Below are 23,981 nucleotides of genomic sequence, written 5' to 3'. Positions count from 1 at the left end.
ACGGTCAATTGGCCGCCAGCAGAGGGGTGTCAATCAACCCGATCGTACTCGATCCCTGTCCGCCTCATCAGAGCAGGCAGACAGGGTTATGGAGCAGCGGGCCCTCAACAAAATGTTCAGTCTTTTTATATTTATACTTTTTGAGTCACCAGCTCCTACTGGGCATGAGCAAGAATATACCGAATATATGTATATGCATTTGTGATGACTGTCACATCATGATACAAGAGTGGAAATATACTTTGAAATTTGTCAGGAAAAAATCTTACTCGTTTGAAGTTCATTTTAAGTGCTATTGCATTATCTTTTTATTGTGCATTTGTTGATTATGCAAATCAAGTGTATTTACTGGTCCTTTAAACAAATACTAGAAACATTCTGTCATAAAAACATAAACATCAGAACAGAGACTAATCTCCTGTTTTTCAGAAACCTAACATAAAATGTAATATGGTTGATAAAAAGCTAAGAAATATATGTATGTACCTTGTCAATGGCAGCACACACATCTCATCTATGGAAGCCTCAGGACCAATATTACAGAATAGGGGTTATGTTTTTTTATAATGATTAGTTATGCTTGTTTTTGTTGTTGTTTGTTTTTTAATAAAGACAGTCCAAGCTTTCTGTTGTAGCCATTAGATAGTAAGCTGCAGGAGTCTCCCCCTTTACCATTGTAACCTGTCTTGTACATTACAATGTCATGTTTAGCTTAGCAACCTGAGGTGTAAACATATTTCTCCTTGTTTTAGAAAGAAGACCTTCAAGTTTATGAAAAGTATTGCCAAAATAAGCCAAAGTCTGAGGCCCTATGGAGACAGTGTGGAGAAAGCCTTTTCTTTCAGGTAATATTACTACATTTCTTCCCTGATTTATGGGGCTGCATTTTATGTAGAATATCGCTAATATATTTTGTTGTTGTTAGAGAAGAAAAAAATAAGGATCACATTTCAGGGTTGTTACTAGAATTAGAAATGTAATTACTTTTTAGGGTTGCTGCCTGCTAGAATCAATGCTGGTGGATTGTATTTTATCAAGGCATTATGGGACTTGGTATTATTGGTATTATGGGTATTCATTTTGCTGTTATTATGTGGTGTTTTATTTATGGAGTACACCAATGGTGGGCAATGGGCAATTTTATTGGGACGTACAGTCTTCGGAAAGGAGGGGTGTTTGTGCCAGGGAGAGCCGCAAAGTAACATTATTATTATTATTATTAACAGTTAACAGATTCTTTATTGTTGACAAAATGGAGAATACAGGAATTCTGTAAAATCAGATCACAGACAACTTATGATGAACAAAGCAATGATTATATATTATGTAGCACCTAGCTTCAATGGTTAGTTAAGGTTTGACTATTTGTAGGTTTTCTTTTTAACCCCTACACTCAGAGGCGTAACTAGAAACCACAGGGCCCAGTTGCAAGAATCAAAGAAGAGCATCGATCGCACTACGGTTCTATATGCGGGCAGATGTCTGGAGCTCAGGAACTCCAGCTCTCGGTTGTACCTTAACAGCCGAGACTGCTGGAGCTTCCTGAAGCTCAGACGTATATAAATAAATATATATATATATAGGTTGAGCAGTACGATAGGCAAAGTACTGCACAATATATATATATGTTGAGTTGGGTGAAGGGGTTAAAGGTTGTGAACAGTTTTTTTAAACAAGCAGTGAAGTAGCCATTTCCCTGCACAGTGTTCTGACAAAGACATGTTAAAAGGACAGAAAACCCCCAAAATTTTCTTTCATGATTTGGATACAACATTCAATTTTAAACAACTTTCCAGTTTACTTCTATTATCAAATGTGCTTCATTCTCTTGTTATCCTTTGCTGAAGGAACAGCATTGAACTACTGGCAGCTAGATGAACTCATCTTGTTAGCCAATCACGAGACAAATGTGTGCAGGCACCAATCAGCAGCTAGCTCCCACTAGTGTAGGATATGTGCATATTATTCTTCAACAAGGGATACCAAGAAAACAATAGAAGTGAATTTAAAAGTGTCTTAAAATTACATGCTCTATCTGAATCATGCAAGTTTAATTTTGACTTTCCTATCCCTTTAATTAGTCATAATACCAGTTCGTTTTCCATAGTTCTAATGAAAATTGTTTGCCTATATTGTTGTGTTGCATGCTGAACAGCAAAGCACAGAGTATAAGATAAACATAACCTAGTTTTTTTCAGCTAGCCTAGAAACCAGTGTATGTTTTTTTTTCTTCCTGAAAGTATATCTGCTAATATTTTAACTGTTTGATTAATTGTTTGGGCACAAAATCATGAAAAGGTACATATCCCTACAGGGGACGTTTTATGCTGCACCCACCCTAACCTCTGGGCATTTTTACCTCCAGACAATATATAGGGGCCAATTTATCAAGCTCCGTATGTTTCCGTGCGAGCCTTTCGCGGACAGAAAATCAACCTGATCGGGTTGATTGACACTCCCTGATAGCAGCCGATTGTCCGCAATCTCTGCACGGGGCTGAATTGCACAAGCAGTACATAAATTAAAAAAATACTAAATTACAATTAAAATAAAAAACCTAACATCACTCTAAAAATATAAAAAACTAAGTTTAAATTAAGCTAAAATTACAGAAAATAAAAAAGTATAACATTACATAAAATAATAAACAAAATGATAAAAAAAAAAAAAAAAGCCCCCACAAAATAAAAACACCCCCTAATCTAATACTAAACAACCAATAGCCATTAAAAAGGCCTTTTGTAGGGCATTGCCCTAAGTTAAACAGCTCTTTTACCTTTAGAAAAAACTAAGTTCCCCTAACAGTAAAACCCCCCACCCACCAAACCCCCCCAAAATAAAAATAAAAACTAAGACTTAAAAATCCTAAGCTACCCATTGCCCCTAAAGGGGCATTTGCATGGACATTGCCCTTAAAAGGGCATTTAGCTCTTTTACTGCCCTTAAAAGGGCATTCAGCTCTTTTACAGCGCCCAAATCCCTAATCTAAAAAAATAAATAAAAAAATTTAAAAAAAAGCCTAACTCCAGATAGGTACTCACGGTTCCTGAAGTCTGGTGGGGAAGTCTTCTTCCAAGTGGCGACTTCCTTCTATCTTCATCCAGGACCGCAGAACTGAAGACCGGTGACCACAGAGCCATTCACCCTTAATCATAACCCAAAACGGGCAATGGGTAGTTTAGGATTTTTTAGTGTTAGTTTTTTTTTTATTTTGAGGGGTTTGGTGGGTGGGCGGTTTTTCTTAGGGGGAACTTAGTTTTTTCTAAAGGTAAAAAAGCTGTTTAACTTAGGGCAATGTCCTACATAAGGCCTTTTTAAGGGCTATTGGTTGTTTAGTATTAGATTAGGGGGTGTTTTTATTTTGGGGGGCTTTTTTATTTTTATAGGGATTAGGTTTAATTTTTTTTTATTTTTGATAATTTTGTTTATTATATTATGTAATGTTAGACTTTTTTTATTTTCTTTAATTTTAACTTGATTTAAACTTAGTTTTTTTATTTTTAGAGTGATGTTAGTTTTTTTTATTTTAATTGTAATTTAGGATTACTGGTATTTTAATTTATGTAATGGGGTTAATTTAGGGGATGTTAGGTTAGGGGGCTTAGTGATTAATTATTTGCGTTGTGGGGTTTGGCGGTTTAGGGGTTAATAGATTTATGAGGTTAATTGCGATGTGGGTTATTGGTGGTTTAGGGGTTAATAGTTTAAATAGATAGTTTGTGATGTGGGGGCATTGCGGATTAGGGGTTAATAGTTTAAATAGATAGTTTACATTGTGGGGGCATTGCGGATTAGGGGTTAATAGTTTAAATAGATAGTTTGTGCTGTGTGGCATTGCGGATTAGGAGTTAATATCTTTGATAGATACTTTGAGGTATGGGGGTTGGCGGATTAGGGGTTAATACATTAGTTATTGTGGTGGGGGGTTGCAGTTGAGAGGTAGATATTGCGCATGCTGTTTGGTGTTTGATTTTATTCTAACAGCGAGCAACGGGTAAAATATACGGTGCCACACTTGTATGCAGTGCCGTATATATGTGATCAAGTGTAGTGTAAGGTCCGGTTATCATAGTAACCTATTAATGTTTTAGAAATCCGGTATCGGGTGGAAGCTTGAAACACCTACATAAAAAGAGCGACCGCACGCAAAGCGAAAACCTTTTCAATCGAAACCTGGTACTAAAATGGAGCCATAAATTACTTTTAGCTGTCGGCTGCTTCTGTAGCTTACGGCTCCATTTTTAACGGCTCAATGGAAACGAGCCCTCAGCTGGTTATCTCTGGTTTCCCTCTTATATCTACAGGCACGTTATAACTGTATATGAACTTTTATTTACTTATACAACCAAAGACAGTTGCAAAAAAAGGTTACACTTGCAGCACTCTAATCCCACAATGATTATTATGAATTTAGCGTGGTGTGTGTGAAGAAATTACAAATTATTAAAACATCAAACTTTAATAGATTTGGTTAAAAATGGGCACTCATTAAAAACAACTAGAGAACTATATGGTTGTTCATTATATATTTGCCTGGAATTAGTTTGAACCAGGATAAGTTTTAGTTTGAACCAGTCAGTTGTGCCTTGAGATAGACCGAGGTCGTCTATATGTAATCTTTACCTATTGGTTAATAGCTATGTAGCAAATGAAGCTGTTTAATCAAACATTATGGCAGTGTTTGGTGCAAACAGTAAAACCTGATATCAACATCTTAGTATTGGGTAGGTGTTTATTATTAGACCAATGTGCTGGTTGGTTCTGCACCTATTATATGGTGGATGGAGTACCCCTTAGTTACTTATAGAGTAGCAGGTGGGGATTATTATGATGTCTCCTTAAATAGTGCCGTACATTTGGCAATATGTTTTGTTAGAAATACTCCCACTTGGGATCAGAGACTTAATGTCCAATTATTATATATAATAGGAATTATGGCAAAATAATGTAAGGCCTATTGAAATGGTCCTAAATGTCCAGAGTATAATATTTACCCAACAAAAAATAACGTTATAATCTATGACAGTCGCTGCATAAATTTCAGTAAATGAAGAGGGTTATAACATGAGTGATATCGCTACATTCGAAAATAATATACATAGTAACTGCATTAAGTGTGCCCCAAGGACTAATATCTTTAGCGTTACAGCTGCTGTAGTGGCTTATATTACAACTTAGTTACTTTATTGTAACTTCTTTATTTTGTTTAGTAACGCCCCATGTTAGGCCATGTAATTGTTACAATGATAGTATGATCATAAGAGATTGCATATGAATTACAGCGATTGCTTATGTTGGATAGTCGCCATATTATTAGAATGTGCACTGAAGCTCTAATAATAACCTCGCTTAGTCTCACCAAGAATTGTTTCTATAGTGATATAGCAGTATAAGGTTAGAAGAAATTATTCTCGTGTTTCAGCACTGGCGATAGAAACATACATTTTACAGGTAAATTACAACATTCACTTATATTTGATGGCTGCCTGCAGTAGTTTGCAAACGAGTCTTGCCACAGCTTAAGTATTCAATGATTTGCGCTCTGTGATTTGCTGCTGGCTGTCAGCTGTGTGTAGATATATAGTACCAAATAATCTCTTTATAAGTTAAGATAACAATAAATATTCCATATGGTCCCCTTTCTACATTTAGGAAAATCGTAAAAAATGAGATAGTACTATCATTTCAAAGTGGCTACATAGGCAGCTTCAGAGTTAGGTGTAAAGTTATTAGTAGGTAGCCAGAACATACAAGACCTCTGGTCTCAGTCTGATGCTACTAGATTCACATTCCCAAAATGAAAATCTGACTAATCTGAGTATACGATCAATGTCAGCTCAGATATCATAGTAATTTAACAACCCTAATGTTCACCTAGATCATTAAAATACGGGGTCCCAACTACCCCTTCTCCTGACATATTTCGCCAGACACACCGGCTTTTTCAAAGGCGGGGTGCTGCGGAATCGGCAGCTTTTTATAATAGAAAACCATGCCTCTTTTAGAACAATGGCGAATCAGTTCTTAAGTACAGGTGGCCCTGGGTTTACGCCGGTTAAATTTGTGCCGTTTCAGAATAACAACCTTTTTTTCAGCCATGTGACTGCTATTGAAAAGCTTTGGAAAGCAAAGTGCACTAATTAAAATAGCCAGTAGGTGGAGCTGTCCACTTGTTTTGCAGCAAAGTTATGCAACTTAACAGCCTGAAATTGATCTGTGTACACAGAGCAGACATTAGCTATCGAGCAACAAGTTTTAGCAGCCACTTCCCTATTATCTTCCTGTCCAGCTGCTTGAGGTGAGGGTGCCTAACTGCTTAATCACTGCACATTGAAATGCATAGAATATTATCTAACATGCTAACAATGCAGAGAACTGATTGCAGAAAAATGCAAGTAAAAAATGTTTTTGTTCATTAAACTTAGTTTAATGATGATGCAGTCTGTTGTGTGATTATTTAAATAGGTGCTGTTAGCAAATGTTTTTGTTCATTAAACTTAGTTTGATGATGATAGTTTGATGATGCTGTTTAGCATTTAAAGTCTTCATTTCAAAGCTTTAAAAATAATGTAATAGGTGATACTTATGACAATTTTGAGAGGGGCCTGGAACCTAACCCCCTCACTTCCCATTGACTTACATTATAAACTGGGTTTCAATTTACAAAGGTTTCGATTTACAACCATTACTCCTGGAACCTAACCCCTGCGTAAACTGAGGGCTACCTGTATTATGCATAATGTAGTTATGCTACGGAGCTGTGTGTTTCCTGTTGTATGTATGGAAATTATAATGTCTGGATATACCTTAGAGATTGAATTAGTTCTGAGATATAGAAGGAGTTTATTGTGTAAGATTTAATTACACTACGCAATTTAGTGTTGCCTGTTAAATCTATAGAGGTTAAGTTATCTAGATATATATATATATATATATATATATATATATATATATATATATATATATATATATATATATATATATTAAGATCTGGATTGATGCTCAGCTGTTTTAGTTTGAAAATTTGCATTTTCTGTAGTTATATTACGAAACTATATGATATCCAACTATACCTTAGAAAAATTCTTCTCAAAAAACAATTTATGAAAAACAATGATTTAACCTGTGAGATAGAAGGTGTGAATACTAATTGGACAGATGAGGAACAAACAGCAATCCAAGCTATGTTCTACTCAAAGAGAATGAAATCCATACAGATCCCAACTGGAGAGAAATTATAGTAAATAAATCCAAATATATACCAAAATTCAATCTCTCGAGACATGTTGAAATTTTCAATGAAATGGTGACAAAGGAAATTTCAGTACTTCATAGTAAAACAACACAAATGAACCTGACAAAACCTGAAACTAAGGCACTGAAGGAAATGAAGAAATGGGATGATGTACTTATTAAAAACTCAGATAAAGGCGGCAATGTGGTGATTTGGCCAAAAGATATGTACCTACGTGAGGTACATAAACAATTACGGAACAAAGAATGTTATTCAAAATTGCTATTTGATCCCACTCGAAACTCTCATGAGGAATATAATAAAATAATAACCAATGCCATGAGGGATCTGATTATAACAGTGAAAGAAAGCAACTTTTTAACGGTACATGACCCCAAAATGGCCACATTTTATGCCATACCGAAGATCCATAAAAACCCAACAATGCATCCTGGACGCCCCATTGTTTCAGGCATTAATAATCTTACAGAAAGAGCGAGCCAATATGTAGACTTTAGACTCAGGAAATTTGTCACTCAAATGCCATCCTTCGTTAGGGATACAATTAAAGTCCTGCATTGCCTTGAAAATATCCAAATGACTGAAAATACTATACTGGTAATGGCAGATGTCGAAGCACTTTATACCAGTATAGACCATCAATTGGGTATAAAAGCTGTACAACATTTCTTGGATTGTTCATCTGAAGAAGAAAAAGCTCATGATGATTTCATCTTGGAGCTACTCAAATTTATTTTACATCATAACTATTTTGTATTCGACCAACAATTCTATCTACAGATAAGAGGTACCGCGATGGGTACAGCATGCGCACCAACCTATGCAAATCTTTTCCTAGGTTGGTGGGAGCAACAAACAGTATTCTCAGATACTAATGTAACATTCACCAACTATATCCCGCTATGGCTGAGATACATAGATGATGTGTTCTTCCTATGGGAAGGACCATTAGATAAACTGACTGAATTCCTGAGCAAACTTAATAATAACAATCTGAATATAAAACTAACGTACGAACATAACATTAAAGAAGTGACATTTTTGGATCTTAAATATTCAAAGGAGAGTCTGGGGTGAAATAAACAGACCTGTTTCAAAAAAAGATGGCAACTAACAACATACTCCATGCTACCAGTGGACACTCACCGAATACCATCAAGGCACTACCCACAGGAGAATTTTTAAGAATGAAGAGGAACTGCTCCAATATAACAACTTATAAATGTAGAGCGGATGAATTACAACTTAGGTTACAACAAAGAGGATATAGTAACCGAAGTATTAAGAAAGCAAGACAAAGAGCCAATGCAACCAATAGACAGGATCTGTTACAAGAAAAGAAGAAAAACACAGATGAAACTACTCAACTAATTCTCACTTACTCACCCCAAGCACAAGAAGTAATTCGTATTTTAAATAAACATATACATATTCTCCAAGCAGACCCTAAATTGAATAGCATCATTGGTGATAAAATTAAAATTGGATATAGGCGTACTAAAAATCTAAAAGATGTCCTAAGCCCCATTCACTTAGTTAAAAAGAAAAATCAAATGTGACCCTATATTATTAGGGAATTTTAAGTGCAGAAATTGTTCCATCTGCAAACACCTACTCCCTGTAAAGTCTGTAACAGACAGATTTGATCAGGAGCATAGAATTCAGTCTCATATCAATTGTAACACCACAAGCATCATATATACCATCACGAGTAGTTGGGATTTGCATTATATTGGAATGTCCTCTTGGAAATTACGTATTAGAATGCTTGAACATCTCAGCAATGTGAGAAATGCGGAAAGAGATCTATCAAACCACAAAAACATCACTAGTGTGGCGTCCCATTTCTTAACCCATCATAAAGGGAAAACCTCAGCATTCTACTGCTATGGTTTAGAAAAAATATCTTTAGAAATCAGAGGAGGAGATTTAGAAGAAACCTTATTAAAGAGAGAAAGCTGCTGGATATACCTTATGAATTCAGTTGTTCCATCAGGCCTGAATGAGAACAACAATTTCTTTACATATCTCTAAAACATCTATAGAGATAAGTCTAAAATATTCATTATTGACTTTATAATTTATTTTATGAAGCTATTAAAATTTGTAATGTTGAACTTATCTGGAGAAAATCTACACTATGTTTAAACTTAAATGGACAATAGTTATTAAGTAGCATTTTGCAGAGTCAGTTATGACACTATAAACTTTTTACAAACCATGGGACACATATGCTGAATTTTTTTTAAAAAACCCATTAACTACGCACTAATTTAAGTCACCATTTAGATACTTAAGCAGATAGAAATTTGCTTTTTGTAATTCACCTATAAAATTAATACTATATTACTACACCTATTGGATGCCATTGCCTATTCATGGCACCTTATATTAATATAAACATAATAAATTATTGACACTTATTATTGTCACTTTTATCACACTGTCACCCATTCATACCACTCTTGATTCACAACATCATGAGTATCTCATTTAATTCACATTTGTAGACACATATTACTATTATCATTTTTTCTAATTTGACACAATAATCCTTGTATCACTTTTTATACTAATTATTTTTCCACATGAGATTTAAAGAAATTATTGATACAAAATCAATATAATAAATATATCACATTGATATCTGTCAGTGACAACAACCATGAGATAAGCATCAGAACTACTAATACAAAAATGCCGTAACTAATATATGGCTAGCTATAAGCCAAGGTTAGTGACTGTCACTGGCTTCAAGAATTCAAAAAATTAATTCTCCATATTAAAAAAGCAAATACTTAGCTGAATAATAGCGATATACAAGGCTATAGAGAAATTGGAGATATCTCTGTATCCAATTCAATTATGATGACACACGAAATGTTAATGTGAAAGGTTAACCGAGAATTACCGGTTAACAAATAATATGATATTGAAGGTATTATATAATGTATACAATATACACTATGATGAACTAAGATCTATAATATAGTTGCTCTAAACAAATATCTGTAATAGTTGTGAATCAATTAAACTTTCATATAGATAATATAAAATACATAACATATAGTTTCGTAATATAACTACAGAAAATACAAAGTTTCAAAGTAAAACAGCTGAGCATCAATCCAGATCTAAAAAAATATATCTAGATAACTTAACCTCTATAGATTTAACAGGCCACACAAAATTGCGTAGTGTAATTAAATCTTACACAATAAACTCCTGCTATATTTCAGAACTAATTCAATCTCTAAGGTATATCCAGACATTATAATTTCCATACATACAACAGGAAACACACAGCTCCATAGCATAACTACATTATGCATAATACAGGTAGCCCTCAATTTACACCGGGGTTAGGTTCCAGGACGAATGGTTGTAAATCGAAACCGTTGTAAATTGAAACCCAGTTTATAATGTAAGTCAATGGGAAGTGAGGGGGTTAGGTTCCAGGCCCCTCTCAAAATTGTCATAAGTATCACCTATCACATTATTTTTAAAGCTTTGAAATTCAATCTCTAAGGTATATCCATACATTATAATTTCCATACATACAACAGGAAACACACAGTTCCGTAGTATAACTACATTATGCATAATACTTAAGATCTGATTCGCCATTGTTCTAAAAGAGGCGTGGTTTTCTATTATTAAAAGCCGCCGATTCCGCGGCGCCCTGCCTTTGAAAAAGCCGGTGTGTCCGGAGAAACATGTCAGGAGAAGGGGTAGTTGGGACCCCTTATTTTTAATGATCTAGGTGAAGATTAGGGTTGTTAAATTACTATGATATCTGAGCTGACATTGATCGTATACTCAGATTAGTCAGATTTTCATTTTGGGAAAGTCAATCTAGTAGCATCATACTGAGACCAAAGGTCTTGTATGTTCTGGCTACCTACTAATAACTTTAAACCTAACTCTGAATTGATAGTACTATTTCATTTATGAAGAAAGGGGACCATATGGAATATTTATTGCTATCTTAATTTATAAAGAGATTATTTGGTACTATATATCTACACACACAGCTGACAGCCAGCAGCAAATCACGGAGCGCAAATCATTGAATACTTAAGCTGTGGCAAGACTCGTTTGCAAACTACTGCAGGCAGCCATCAAATATAAGCGAATGTTGTAATTTACTTGTAAAATGTATGTTTCTATCGCCAGTGCTGAAACACGAAAATAATTTCTTCTAACCTTATACTGCTATATCACGATAGAAACAATTCTTGGTGAGACTAAGCGAGGTTATTAATAGAGCTTCAGTGCACGTTCTAATAATATGGCGACTATCCAACATAAGCATTCAATGTAATTCATATGCAATCTCTTATGATCATACTATCATTGTAACAATTACATGGCCTAACATGGGGCGTTACTAAACAAAATAAAGAAGTTACAGTAAAGTAACTAAGTTGTAATATAAGCCACTTCAGAAGCTGTAACGCTAAAGATATTAGTCCTTGGGGCACACTTAATGCTACGTGTATTATTTTCCAATGTAGCGATATCACTCATGTTATAACCCTCTTCATTTGCTGAAATGTATGCAGCGACTGTCATAGATTATAAAATTATTTTTTGTTGGGTAAACATTATACTTAACAGGTACTCTGGACATTTAGGACCGTTTCAATAGGCCTTACATTATTTTGCCATAATTCCTATTATATATAATAATTGGAAATTAAGTCTCTGATCCCAAGTGGGAGTATTTCTAACAAAACATATTGCCAAATGTACGGCACTATTTAAGGATACATCATAATAATCCCCACCTGCTACTCTATAAGTAACTAAGGGGTACTCCATCCACCATATAATAGGTGCAGAACCAACCAGCACATTGGTCTAATAATAAACACCTACCCAATAATAAGATGTTGATATCAGGTTTTACTGTTTGCACCAAACACTGCCATAATGTTTGATTAAACAGCTTCATACGCTACATAGCTATTAACCAATAGGTAAAGATTACATATAGACGACCTCGGTCTATCCCAAAGCACAACTGACTGGTTCATACTATGGGGGCTAGTTATCAAGCAGTCTACTTTTCTGGCTTCGCCGGCCCAATACGTCCGCCTAAGCTCGCCTACCTTCGCCGCCGCGGACCTTAAAAAATACGCCTAAGTTATCAAATAAAGCTGTCAAAAAGCCGCGGGGCGATGAGCAGCGGACTGTGACAGTTATCACTCATCCGATCTCGCTGCCCTTCGGCTTTTTCCCAGCTTTATTGCTAGCCTGTCACTAAGCACTCACACTAAACTGCACTGTTCTACCCCCTATACCGGCGCCCCCGGAGCCCCCCGCAATTCAATAAAGTTACTAACCCCTAAACCGCCGCTCCTAGACCCTGCCGCAACTCTGATAAATGTATTAACCCCTAAACCGCCGCTCCCGGACACCGCTGCCACCTACATTATACCTAGTAACCCCTATCCTGCCCCCCCTATACCGTCGCCCTCTATTATAAAATTATTAACCCCTCTCCTGCTGATCCCGCACCTCTCCGCAACTAAATAAATAGTTTAACCCCTAAACCGCCGCTCCATGAACCCGCCGCAACCTATAATAAATTTATTAACCCCTATCCTGCCCCCCACTACGCCGCCGCCACTGTAATAAAATGATTAACCCCTAAACCTAAGTCTAACCCTAACCATAACGCCCCCCTAACTTAAATATTAATTAAATAAATCTAAATAAATTAACTCTTATTAACTAAATGAATCCTATTTAAAACTAAATACTTACCTTTAAAATAAACCCTAATATAGCTACAATATAAATAATAATTATATTCTAGCTATCTTAGGATTTATTTTTATTTTACAGGTACCTTTCAATTTATTTTAACCATGTACAATAACTATTAAATAGTTATTAACTATTTAATAGCTTACCTAGCTAAAATAAAGAGAAATGTACCTGTGAAATAAATCCTAACCTAAGTTACAATTACACCTAACACTACACTATACTTTAATAAATTATTCCTATTTAAACTAAATACTTACCTGTAAAATAAACCCTAAGATAGCTACAATATAATTAATAATTATATTCTAGCTATCTTAGGATTTATATTTATTTTACAGGTAACTTTGTATTTATTTTAGCTAGTTAGAATAGTTATTAAATAGTTATTAACTATTTAATAACTACCTAGCTAAAAGAAATATAAAATTACCTGTAAAATAAATCCTAACTTAAGTTACAATTAAACCTAATACTACACTATCATTAAATTAACTAAATAAACTACCTACAAAGAACTACAATGAAATACAATTACATAAACTAACTAAAGTACAAAAAATAAAAAAAGCTAAGTTACAAAAAATAAAAAATTAAGTTACAAACATGTTAAAAATATTACAACAATTTTAAGCTACTTACACCTAATCTAAGCCCCCTAATAAAATAACAAACCCCCCCAAAATAAAAAAAATCCCTACCCTATTCTAAATTACATAAATTTCAAAGCTCTTTTACCTTACCAGCCCTTAAAAGGGCCATTTGTGGGGGCATGCCCCAAAAAGTTCAGCTCTTTTGCCTGTAAAATAAAAATACAACCCCCCCCCAACATTAAAACCCACATACCCCTAATCTAACCCAAACCCCCCTTACAAAAACCTAACACTAATCCCCTGAAGATCATCCTACCTTGAGTCGTCTTCACTCAGCCGAGCCACCGATGGAACTGAAGAGGACATCCGGAGCGGAAGAAGTTAATCCTCCAAGCGGCGCTGAAGAAATCTTCCATCCGATGAAGTCATCATCCAGGCGGCGCTGAAGAAGTCTTCGATCCGGCCGATGTCATCTTCAAAGAGGCGCTGAAGAGGTCTTCTATCCGGGCGAAGTCATCTTCCAAGCCGGGTCTTGAATCTTCCTTCCGCCGACGCGGAACCACCTTCTTCACCGACGGACTACGACGAATGACGGCTCCTTTAAGGGACGTCATCCAAGATGGCGTCCCCTCAATTCCGATTGGCTGATAGGATTCTATCAGCCAATCGGAATTAAGGTAGGAAAATCTGATTGGCTGATGGAATCAGCCAATCAGATTGAGCTTGCATTCTATTGGCTGTTCCGATCAGCCAATAGAATGCGAGCTCAATCTGATTGGCTGATTGGATCAGCCAATCGGATTGAACTTGAATCTGATTGGCTGATTCCATCAGCCAATCAGATTTTCCTACCTTAATTCCGATTGGCTGATAGAATCCTATCAGCCAATCGGAATTGAGGGGACGCCATCTTGGATGACGTCCCTTAAAGGAGCCGTCATTCGTCGTAGTCCGTCGGTGAAGAAGGTGGTTCCGCGTCGGCGGAAGGAAGATTCAAGACCCGGCTTGGAAGATGACTTCGCCCGGATAGAAGACCTCTTCAGCGCCTCTTTGAAGATGACATCGGCCGGATCGAAGACTTCTTCAGCGCCGCCTGGATGATGACTTCATCGGATGGAAGATTTCTTCAGCGCCGCTTGGAGGATTAACTTCTTCCGCTCCGGATGTCCTCTTCAGTTCCATCGGTGGCTCGGCTGAGTGAAGACGACTCAAGGTAGGATGATCTTCAGGGGATTAGTGTTAGGTTTTTGTAAGGGGGGTTTGGGTTAGATTAGGGGTATGTGGGTGGTGGGTTTTAATGTTGGGGGGGGGTTGTATTTTTATTTTACAGGCAAAAGAGCTGAACTTTTTGGGGCATGCCCCCACAAATGGCCCTTTTAAGGGCTGGTAAGGTAAAAGAGCTTTGAAATTTATGTAATTTAGAATAGGGTAGGGATTTTTTTTATTTTGGGGGGGTTTGTTATTTTATTAGGGGGCTTAGATTAGGTGTAAGTAGCTTAAAATTGTTGTAATATTTTTAACATGTTTGTAACTTAATTTTTTATTTTTTGTAACTTAGCTTTTTTTATTTTTTTTACTTTAGTTAGTTTATGTAATTGTATTTCATTGTAGTTATTTGTAGGTAGTTTATTTAGTTAATTTAATGATAGTGTAGTATTAGGTTTAATTGTAACTTAAGTTAGGATTTATTTTACAGGTAATTTTATATTTCTTTTAGCTAGGTAGTTATTAAATAGTTAATAACTATTTAATAACTATTCTAACTAGCTAAAATAAATACAAAGTTACCTGTAAAATAAATATAAATCCTAAGATAGCTAGAATATAATTATTAATTATATTGTAGCTATCTTAGGGTTTATTTTACAGGTAAGTATTTAGTTTAAATAGGAATAATTTATTAAAGTATAGTGTAGTGTTAGGTGTAATTGTAACTTAGGTTAGGATTTATTTCACAGGTACATTTCTCTTTATTTTAGCTAGGTAAGCTATTAAATAGTTAATAACTATTTAATAGCTATTGTACATGGTTAAAATAAATTGAAAGGTACCTGTAAAATAAAAATAAATCCTAAGATAGCTAGAATATAATTATTATTTATATTGTAGCTATATTAGGGTTTATTTTAAAGGTAAGTATTTAGTTTTAAATAGGATTCATTTAGTTAATAAGAGTTAATTTATTTAGATTTATTTAATTAATATTTAAGTTAGGGGGCGTTAGGGTTAGGGTTAGGTTTAGGGGTTAATAATTTTATTACAGTGGCGGCGGCGTAGTGGGGGGCAGGATAGGGGTTAATAAATTTATTATAGGTGGCGACGGTGTAGGGGGGGCAGATTAGGGGTTAATAAATGTATTATAGGTGGCGACGGTGTAGGGGGGGCAGGATAGGGGTTAATACATTTAATATAGGTTGCGGCGGGTTCAGGGAGCGGCGGTTTAGGGGTTAATACATTTATTATAGTTGCGGTGGGCTCCGGGAGCGGCGGTTTAGGGGTTAATATGTATAGAGTAGCTTGCGGTGGGCTCCGGGAGCGGCGGTTTAGGGGGTAATAACTTTATTTAGTTGCGGCGGTGTAGGGGGGGTCAGATTAGTGGTGTTTAGACTCGGGGTACATGTTAGGGTGTTAGGTGTAGACAGCTCCCATAGAAATCAATGGGATGTCTGTCAGCAGCGAACTTGTACTTTCGCTATGGTCAGACTCCCATTGATTCCTATGGGATCCGCCGCCTCCAGGCTGGCGCTTTGAAAACCAGGTACGCTGGGCCGTAAAAGTGCCGAGCGTACCTGCTAGTTTTTTGATAGCTAGCAAAAGTAGTGAGAATGTGCCGCACTTGTGTGCGGAACATCTGGAGTGACGTAAGAATCGATCTGTGTCGGACTGAGTCCGGCGGATCGAAGCTTACGTCACAAAATTCTACTTTTGCCGGTCTCGAGCCTTTGATAACTAAGGCGTATCAGCCTCGCCACAAATACACTGCGGAATACGCAGCGTATTTGAGGTTGACGGCTTGATAACTAGGCCCCTATAACTTATCCTGGTTCAAACTAATTCCAGGCAAATATATAATGAACAACCATATAGTTCTCTAGTTGTTTTTAATGAGTGCCCATTTTTAACCAAATTTATTAAAGTTTGATGTTTTTATAATTTGTAATTTTTTCACACACACCACGCTACACTCATAATAATCATTGTGGGATTAGAGTGCTGCAAGTGTACCCTTTTTTGCAACTGTCTTTGGTTGTATAAGTAAATAAGTGTTTATATGTATACAGCACCTACGGGCTTTCATTACTGTCTATAACACCAGTCGTATATTATTATTAGCCCATCCCAATATATTACTAATTAGTTGTGCCATCACCTCTTGTCTTTTTTTGAAATAACTGTATATGAAACCATAAAAATATATTGGTACAAATAGGAAGCTTCACTAATCTGGCAACTAAACGTTAGAGAAAATATAAACTTTGTGAAGTTACCATCTACCATATATAGAGTAAATATCTTAAACCCTAGGATTTTCCTACATAAATTTGCAGCTTAACACTTGTAAAAGGGGCAATAGGTAAATATCCATTCTTAACATACACACAGTGATAATGTTATATATCAAGCAAAAATCCTCTACCATGTAAATTATGTACTCAATACTCCTAATTAGGGAGGATGTTTTTTTATAACTCACTGGCTTAGTACTTTCCTAGTGATGAGGCTACTCTTAGTTTTCATTTGTCTAAGGTACGTCTCTGCTAAAGAGCAGAGTGCACCATAATAGATTTGCGTGTACTCAAAAGAAAATATAAGGAAAATAAGATAAAATAATGGGGCGAATTCCAACTCACTGAGTGGAATCTGACCCTGCCATAGGAACATGGGCCCTATGCTCCCCAACAGGTGACCAGGTGACAGTAGCTGTTAGAAATCAGCGAGTAAGAGCCCTAATATAGTATATACATGGCCTTTTTCTATTTTCCTCATTTTATTTGTTACCACAATATGTAGCACCTCATCGCCCCGACCGCAGACAGAAAGGCATATGGTGTGGTTAAGTATAAACATAAAAGTGCAGGGGGCGTGTCTGACCAGCGATCCATGCGGTTGCAATTTCCAGAGCTCAAGCTGACACTGACACTTCAAAAATCTGCCGATTTAGTGAGGCATCCTACAACAAAACTACCTACTAAGATTTCCACTGTGCCTCAACACACAGTGGCATCAACTACAGTGCAATTGGAACAGACATCAGAGGCCTGAGCGGCGGCTCAAAGAAGGTAACGCCACCCCCCTCGGTACTCCGAGGTGATTCACCAAAGCCGAACATAACAACAGACCTGCACAGATCACAATAACCTACTTCTTTGTAGAGTAAACAGATAGAAACAGAGAGGAGAATCAAAAGAAGGCGGCGAATGTAATGAGCGAGACACCATACTAAGCCACAAACATCATGGCTACCTCATGTAAGATGCGCACACAAACAGGCCTTGACAAATGCCTAGACAGGATAGAAAAGATTTTCCAATGCCTCATAGATAGTGCTCCAATGGACTATTTGCTAAACTGTTGGCCCATCTCAAACACTGAACCCATAGCTACGGAACCCAAACTGGACACAGGGACACAACACACTACCTGCTCCGTGGCAGTTAAGCCAGCGATGATTAATCACCTAGATGAGAAGCAGCCAACTCACAGACCTCCGCTCCACAAGTCATCTCCGGAGGTTTATTGTATCAAGCAGGCGGCATCATTGAATGATCGGCTCCTTATATACATCATACCGCAGAGCCATGCGAAAGGGTCATCTTTGAAGGTTGGAGGACAGTCCAGTTCTGCTGTGGCGCTGGGGGAGTTCGGGGAGGGGGGCTGTGACACACACATGAAATGAGTAAACCTCCTGCTGACAACTGTTAACATGGAAGATATCTACTCTGTTAAACGCCTCAATCCAGGATCTCTAGGTCAAACTCACGGTAACATAATTGATGGGACAATAAACTTCACTGACATGACACTTCCATCCCTGAACCATCGGGGTAACTACCCATGCATATACCTGCATACATCTAAAAACCTCCTGCACTGTCTACAGACAAAATCCTGGGGATAACAGAAGGGATGTACTTTGCCCTTGACACCCATGCCATAAGAGTTGTAATTATATAATTGAGACTATCCCTAGTGACCTGTTATGTTAATGTTGTTCACAAATGTTCAAGTTATTTCAAATGTGTAATATCAAGCACACATTATTTTCTATACTCTAGATATATTGTTGTATTTACCTCTCTGAAGTTGCTGAATTGTTCTCACTCCCACAATGGGTTATGTTATTCACATAGTTTATACCAATAATTAAGCATGATAACGCTTCTGTATATTAGCACTGAAGCTACCCAAATACAATTGTTCAGCATATACCTGACCCTTTTACAGCAGCTGGCGGCAGAAGCCACAGAAAGGGCAAACAGCGATAACTGGTAGTGGTCTTGCACCAACAATCCCCTGTAAGGAACAAGTTTTTATTTTTGCTATCAGCTAGATAACCTAGTTACTAATATAATTACTAATATAATCTGAATCCAAAGGATATCATTCTTGTTTTCTAATACACACAAGAACCATCATCTTAAATAAAATGTACCTGTGCAGAGTGCTACTTACTATTGTTTAACACTGATACCAAAAAATGTGTCTTTGGCCTTAATTCAGTATATTTCATGATAACTGTATAATATAGCTATAGTGTTGTTCTCTTATTCCCTTACCTCTTTTATTTATCTTACTTAGGACTCAAGAGTGGTCCGAACAATTATTGCCTGGGAAAAGAGGGAGGAAAAAATAAAGAGGATAATTGCTTTAAAATGTACAAACATGTTTATACTCTGAATACTGTCTGTATACTCATTGTGAGCATATTCCATGCATAAATGTATACTTTTCATTTATTGTTCTGTATAAATCCTCAATAAAAAGATTTAAAATAAGAAAACATAAAGGTGAGACCTCTAACTTTTAATACTGCTGACAGTATTTGGGTTAACTTGGAGAGCTGCTTGAGTTAAAAATTGTTGTTGATTCTTTTCTCTCCCATACTTTCCTTTCCCCCTTTACATTCTTTCTAGAAGTTGCGCCCCCTGGGGATTATGCAAATATTTGCTAACTATAAACTAAAATTTGTTAAAGGAAATGGTAAAAGCAAGGGTTTTCTATAGTTTTCTATGGAACAAAAATAACCAGCCTGCTTTAAGACACTTACACTAAATGTATGTATTTGTGAGAAGTTTGTAAGAGCTTAATAAGTGTGAAACCTCTATATCATATAACAAATAACCAAACAAACAAGAAGATCATGTATGAAAGTATGGAAAGCAGTAACACACGCAGTGAAACAAAACAAAAAAACAGCAACATGAATCAGGCCATTGCCTGTGGGCAAGTCAGAAAATCCAGAGTCTGCCTCAGCCAAGTAAATACTTTCCACTTTGCAGTCGCTACTTGTGGAGAGCTGGGATTGTACAGGCGATGGTAATGCAGCAACTGGCAATGTTTTTCCGCACGCTCCATGCTCATGTTGGAGTATTGAAGTAAGTTGCCGCTCAAGGCTCAAAAAGTGTTCCTGTAGCAATTGTACTATCTCTGCATCCCAGTTGTCAATCTGCATCATTCTCAGAGCCACAGCGTGTAGGTAAAGTAGATTTGTAGCTGAATTTTGTAGTTGCGAAGTTTAGAATGTAGCAGTTCCACACTCACTATTTTTTCCCAGGTTACCAAGTAAGGTGATGTAGGAGAGACTACAGGCCCGCCGCCCATGTCTTCAGTGAGCCGAAGCAAAGTGCCAAACAGAGCCAGACACAAAATAGCGGCATCAAAAGAACCAGCAAAGCTTCCTTAATCGTGAGCTAGGGTTAGTTATCATGGATAGGTTAATTAGGCTCCATTAATCCGCAGATTTATTAGAGTGATGGACAGAGCTCCCAAAACTGCGTCTCAACATGGCACTGCCTGGACACGCCCCCCCAAAAATGGAGACAATTTACACTGTACTCCCTTGAGTGCAGGAGGATCCATTTATGTCTATCACAGACTTAAAAGATGCCTATTTGCATATCTCTTTTGACAGTGATCATACAAAATTCCTCATATTTGCTTTCCTAAACAGGTATTATCAGTTTGTGATGCTTTTCTTTGGTCCAGTTACAGCACTATGAGGCCTCACAAACATTCTTATAACTCCTTTGTCTGTATTGAGAGCTCAGTGGATTGCGGTAGCTCCTTACCTGAACAACATTCTGGTACAGGCTACCTCTCTCCAGATGGCAAAGGAACATACAAACAAAGTTCCTTTATTCATAGTTGGAAAATCAACCTCCCAGAGCTCTCAAACTCCTCAAACCTCGGTTTCATTTCTGAGTTTCAGAATGGATTCAGTATCAATGAAACTGTCTTTCATAGATCAATGAACACTCAAGTTGTAAAAGGCGTATGCTTTTCATCAACTCACTTCTTTTCCTACAGTCCTTCAATGCATGGAAGTAGTCGGTCTCATAGTAGTGGCTCCAGATGCTGTACCTTTTGCCATATTACATTTACATCCTCTGCAGCTAAAATTTTTGCAATAGGTGAATGGAGATTACAAGGATCTGTCTCAGAAGAGCTCAAGACAAGACAATCCCTAACATTGTGGCAGACTCACCAATCTCTTGCTTAGGGGGTCCCCTTTCTCCCTCCAACTTTGTTGGTGATCACCATAGATGCCATCCTGTCCAGTGCAGTCTGACAGGGGAGGTAACCAATTAACATCTTGGGGAGGTCGACTTCCTGTGGGAGGAGCGTTGAGGAAGGAGCACTCACGCTGAGCTCCCTCGTATGTGGAGCCAAGTAAAGACCCAACACCCTGCCACGAAGCCCTATTGCTGGGGCAAAAGACATACCCAGCCTGGGGGAGATAAAGTGTGGTGGAAGGAAGTCACAGCACTTTAACAAGTGGATGTAACATACCCGCTGAGAAGGAGCCGAGACGCTACAGTCACCCCTGCAGGGGGCAAAGATATAACCTGGAGCTAACAGTGTAAGCGGAGAGAGCTGGGTCCTACCTGACAGTGGAAAGGTGGGGACAGGAGGCACAAGAGAAGCGGCCGGCATAGGAGAACTACCGCATAGAACGGAACTGGCAGCGGCACTGTTACCCCCCCATACCGGTAAGACGGCGAGGACAAGTGACGTCACAGCCACAAGACCGCGGCGCTGAGAGGAGCTGCCGAGTGGAAGCAGTGGTGAAAGCTGAACCGAGTAACAGCCGGATCAAAAGCAGAGGCCCCCCGGGTGGGGTAAATATGCGGAGAATGGCGACTCGAAACCTGCCGTGAAGAAATGGGGGGGGTAAGTTTGTAATATATTAACTTTATATGTTTGAGTGAAAAGCTGCTTTGTGGTGTGTACAAAGCTTGGGAAGTTAAGCAAGCCGAAGCTGAATAGAGAAAAGGTCCGTGAGCGCAAAGTACCTAGGGCCAGGCCGGCTTTACTGATTATAAGCGACCATACACAGTCACATAGCTGCAGTTACTGGAACTTTTAAAATAGCGGCAGGACATAACTCCTATACCTATTGAAGACATTGCCCCTTCTCATGTATTTTCCCGCTATGAGTAGGAACTGTTGGGGAATAAGGTATAGACTGCACCGTGTATTTGGAGTTAACCATGGCAAGCAATAAAAGGGAGACTAAAATTCAGCTTGCGGGAGGGCCTGGAAACTAGAACAGCCTCTCTCTTATTGAGTTAAACGGAGGAAAAACTCTGGGACTAAGAGATTCAGATGTGGTAACTGTTTTTTGGTGCAATATAACGGAGCCAAAGGAATAGGACTATAACTTTGTTTTGCATCTAATACTCTGAATAGCTATCAGTTGAAGGCTGACACACATTACATATTTTGGAAAGTTGGAAAAACAAAAAATACTAGACACTCCGTGTAAGACAGTGAGCAGAGTAATAAGCTGGGCATGTTTAACGTCAGTTGAAAGTAATGTAGTAGTCTGGATTATGACTTTTTTTTGTGCTTATTTAGATGGCTGAAGCATTGAAAAAAAAAAAAAAAAAAAATTACATACAAGTGAAAATTATAACTGCTATATCTGTAAAGGGATTACATGTGTAGCACAAGATTAACTCCATAAGTATAAAGTACAGCTTGGAAGCAGACACAGTAGCTGTAGTGCTTAGTTAAAACTACAACGCAGAAATAGAGTCTAATAACATTTAACATACTGAATAGTCCTTGGACATAGTTTAACACTGAAATGCATTTTATACTGTTGATGTTATAAAATATTAGGTATTCTGTGTAAGAGGGTATGCAGAGTATGAGGACGGGTATGTCTAGGTAAAAGTAACACAGCAGATTGGATTATGACTGTCTAATGATTAAGGTATCTGAGTTTTGAAAAAGGGTGTAAACAAGTGAAAATTATCATTGCTATATATGTATATAACTTTGTTTAGCATTTAATATCTTGAACAGTTATCGATTATAGTTGAAGGCTGAAATACAGTTCATACTTTTTTGTGTAAGATTGTGCGCAGATTAATAGACTGGGTATATTTAACTTCAGCCAAAAGTAACAGTAGTGTTTAGTTAAAATAATAATTGTGGAACAGAGTCTAATAGATTTATCTCAACAGCGTGAGGCTATCCACATAAGAGCATTAAAGAACACTAAGAGGAATGTGGTAGAGAGGAATTACCAGAGCGATTACAGCCCATATAAAGGGTGCTGGCAACACTAGGTTGTAGGAGAAAAAGGAAACGCACGAAGTGTTAGGGTTACAATTTGTTAAGGTAAAGAGTGGCATAAGTATACGGTCACCGGAAAGATAGGCACATTAGGGAAACCAAATAGACAAATTCAAAGCATAAGTGCATGACTGTATGAAGTAACAGAAGTATCCAACAGGGCACTAGATCATAAGGAAAGGAAACAGACAGAGAGGAAATAATACAACATAGTGTGATAGTACAGCCTGTCAGCAGGTGTGAGTTTTCTTAAAGGGAGTGAGAAACTAGAAGGTGCAAGTGGGAAAGAAAACCAATAGCACAAATGGAAAAATATGTCACAAACGTGAAAAACAAATCACCAGCAATGCCACCAAAAAGGGACAAAAGGCAGAAAGCGCAAAGTGAAATCAGTAATATAGAATCAAATGTTCAGAGCCCAGAGAGAAATTTAGAAACACAGCTCACAATAAATCAATTGGCAGACCTAATATTGCCCCAATTTGAAATTGTTAAAAAAGAGATCTCAGAGCTATCCCAGGAAATCAGACAATTTTCGATCAGATTAACTGAGG

General features: G+C 37.3%; 1 protein-coding gene across 1 annotated transcript in view; it reads left to right on the top strand.

The window, feature by feature from the left end:
• Positions 1–23,981, top strand: part of MCF2L2 (MCF.2 cell line derived transforming sequence-like 2) — a 1,253,992-nt gene that overhangs the window by 1,030,817 nt on the left and 199,194 nt on the right. The window contains 1 exon segment of the mRNA XM_053711855.1: positions 753–845. Within this exon segment, the coding sequence (XP_053567830.1) occupies positions 753–845 (93 nt within the window).

The sequence above is a fragment of the Bombina bombina genome, chromosome 4 (assembly GCF_027579735.1).
Source record: "Bombina bombina isolate aBomBom1 chromosome 4, aBomBom1.pri, whole genome shotgun sequence".
NCBI classification, from domain to species: Eukaryota; Metazoa; Chordata; class Amphibia; order Anura; family Bombinatoridae; genus Bombina; species Bombina bombina.
This window is presented reverse-complemented; position numbering and strand designations above follow the sequence as displayed.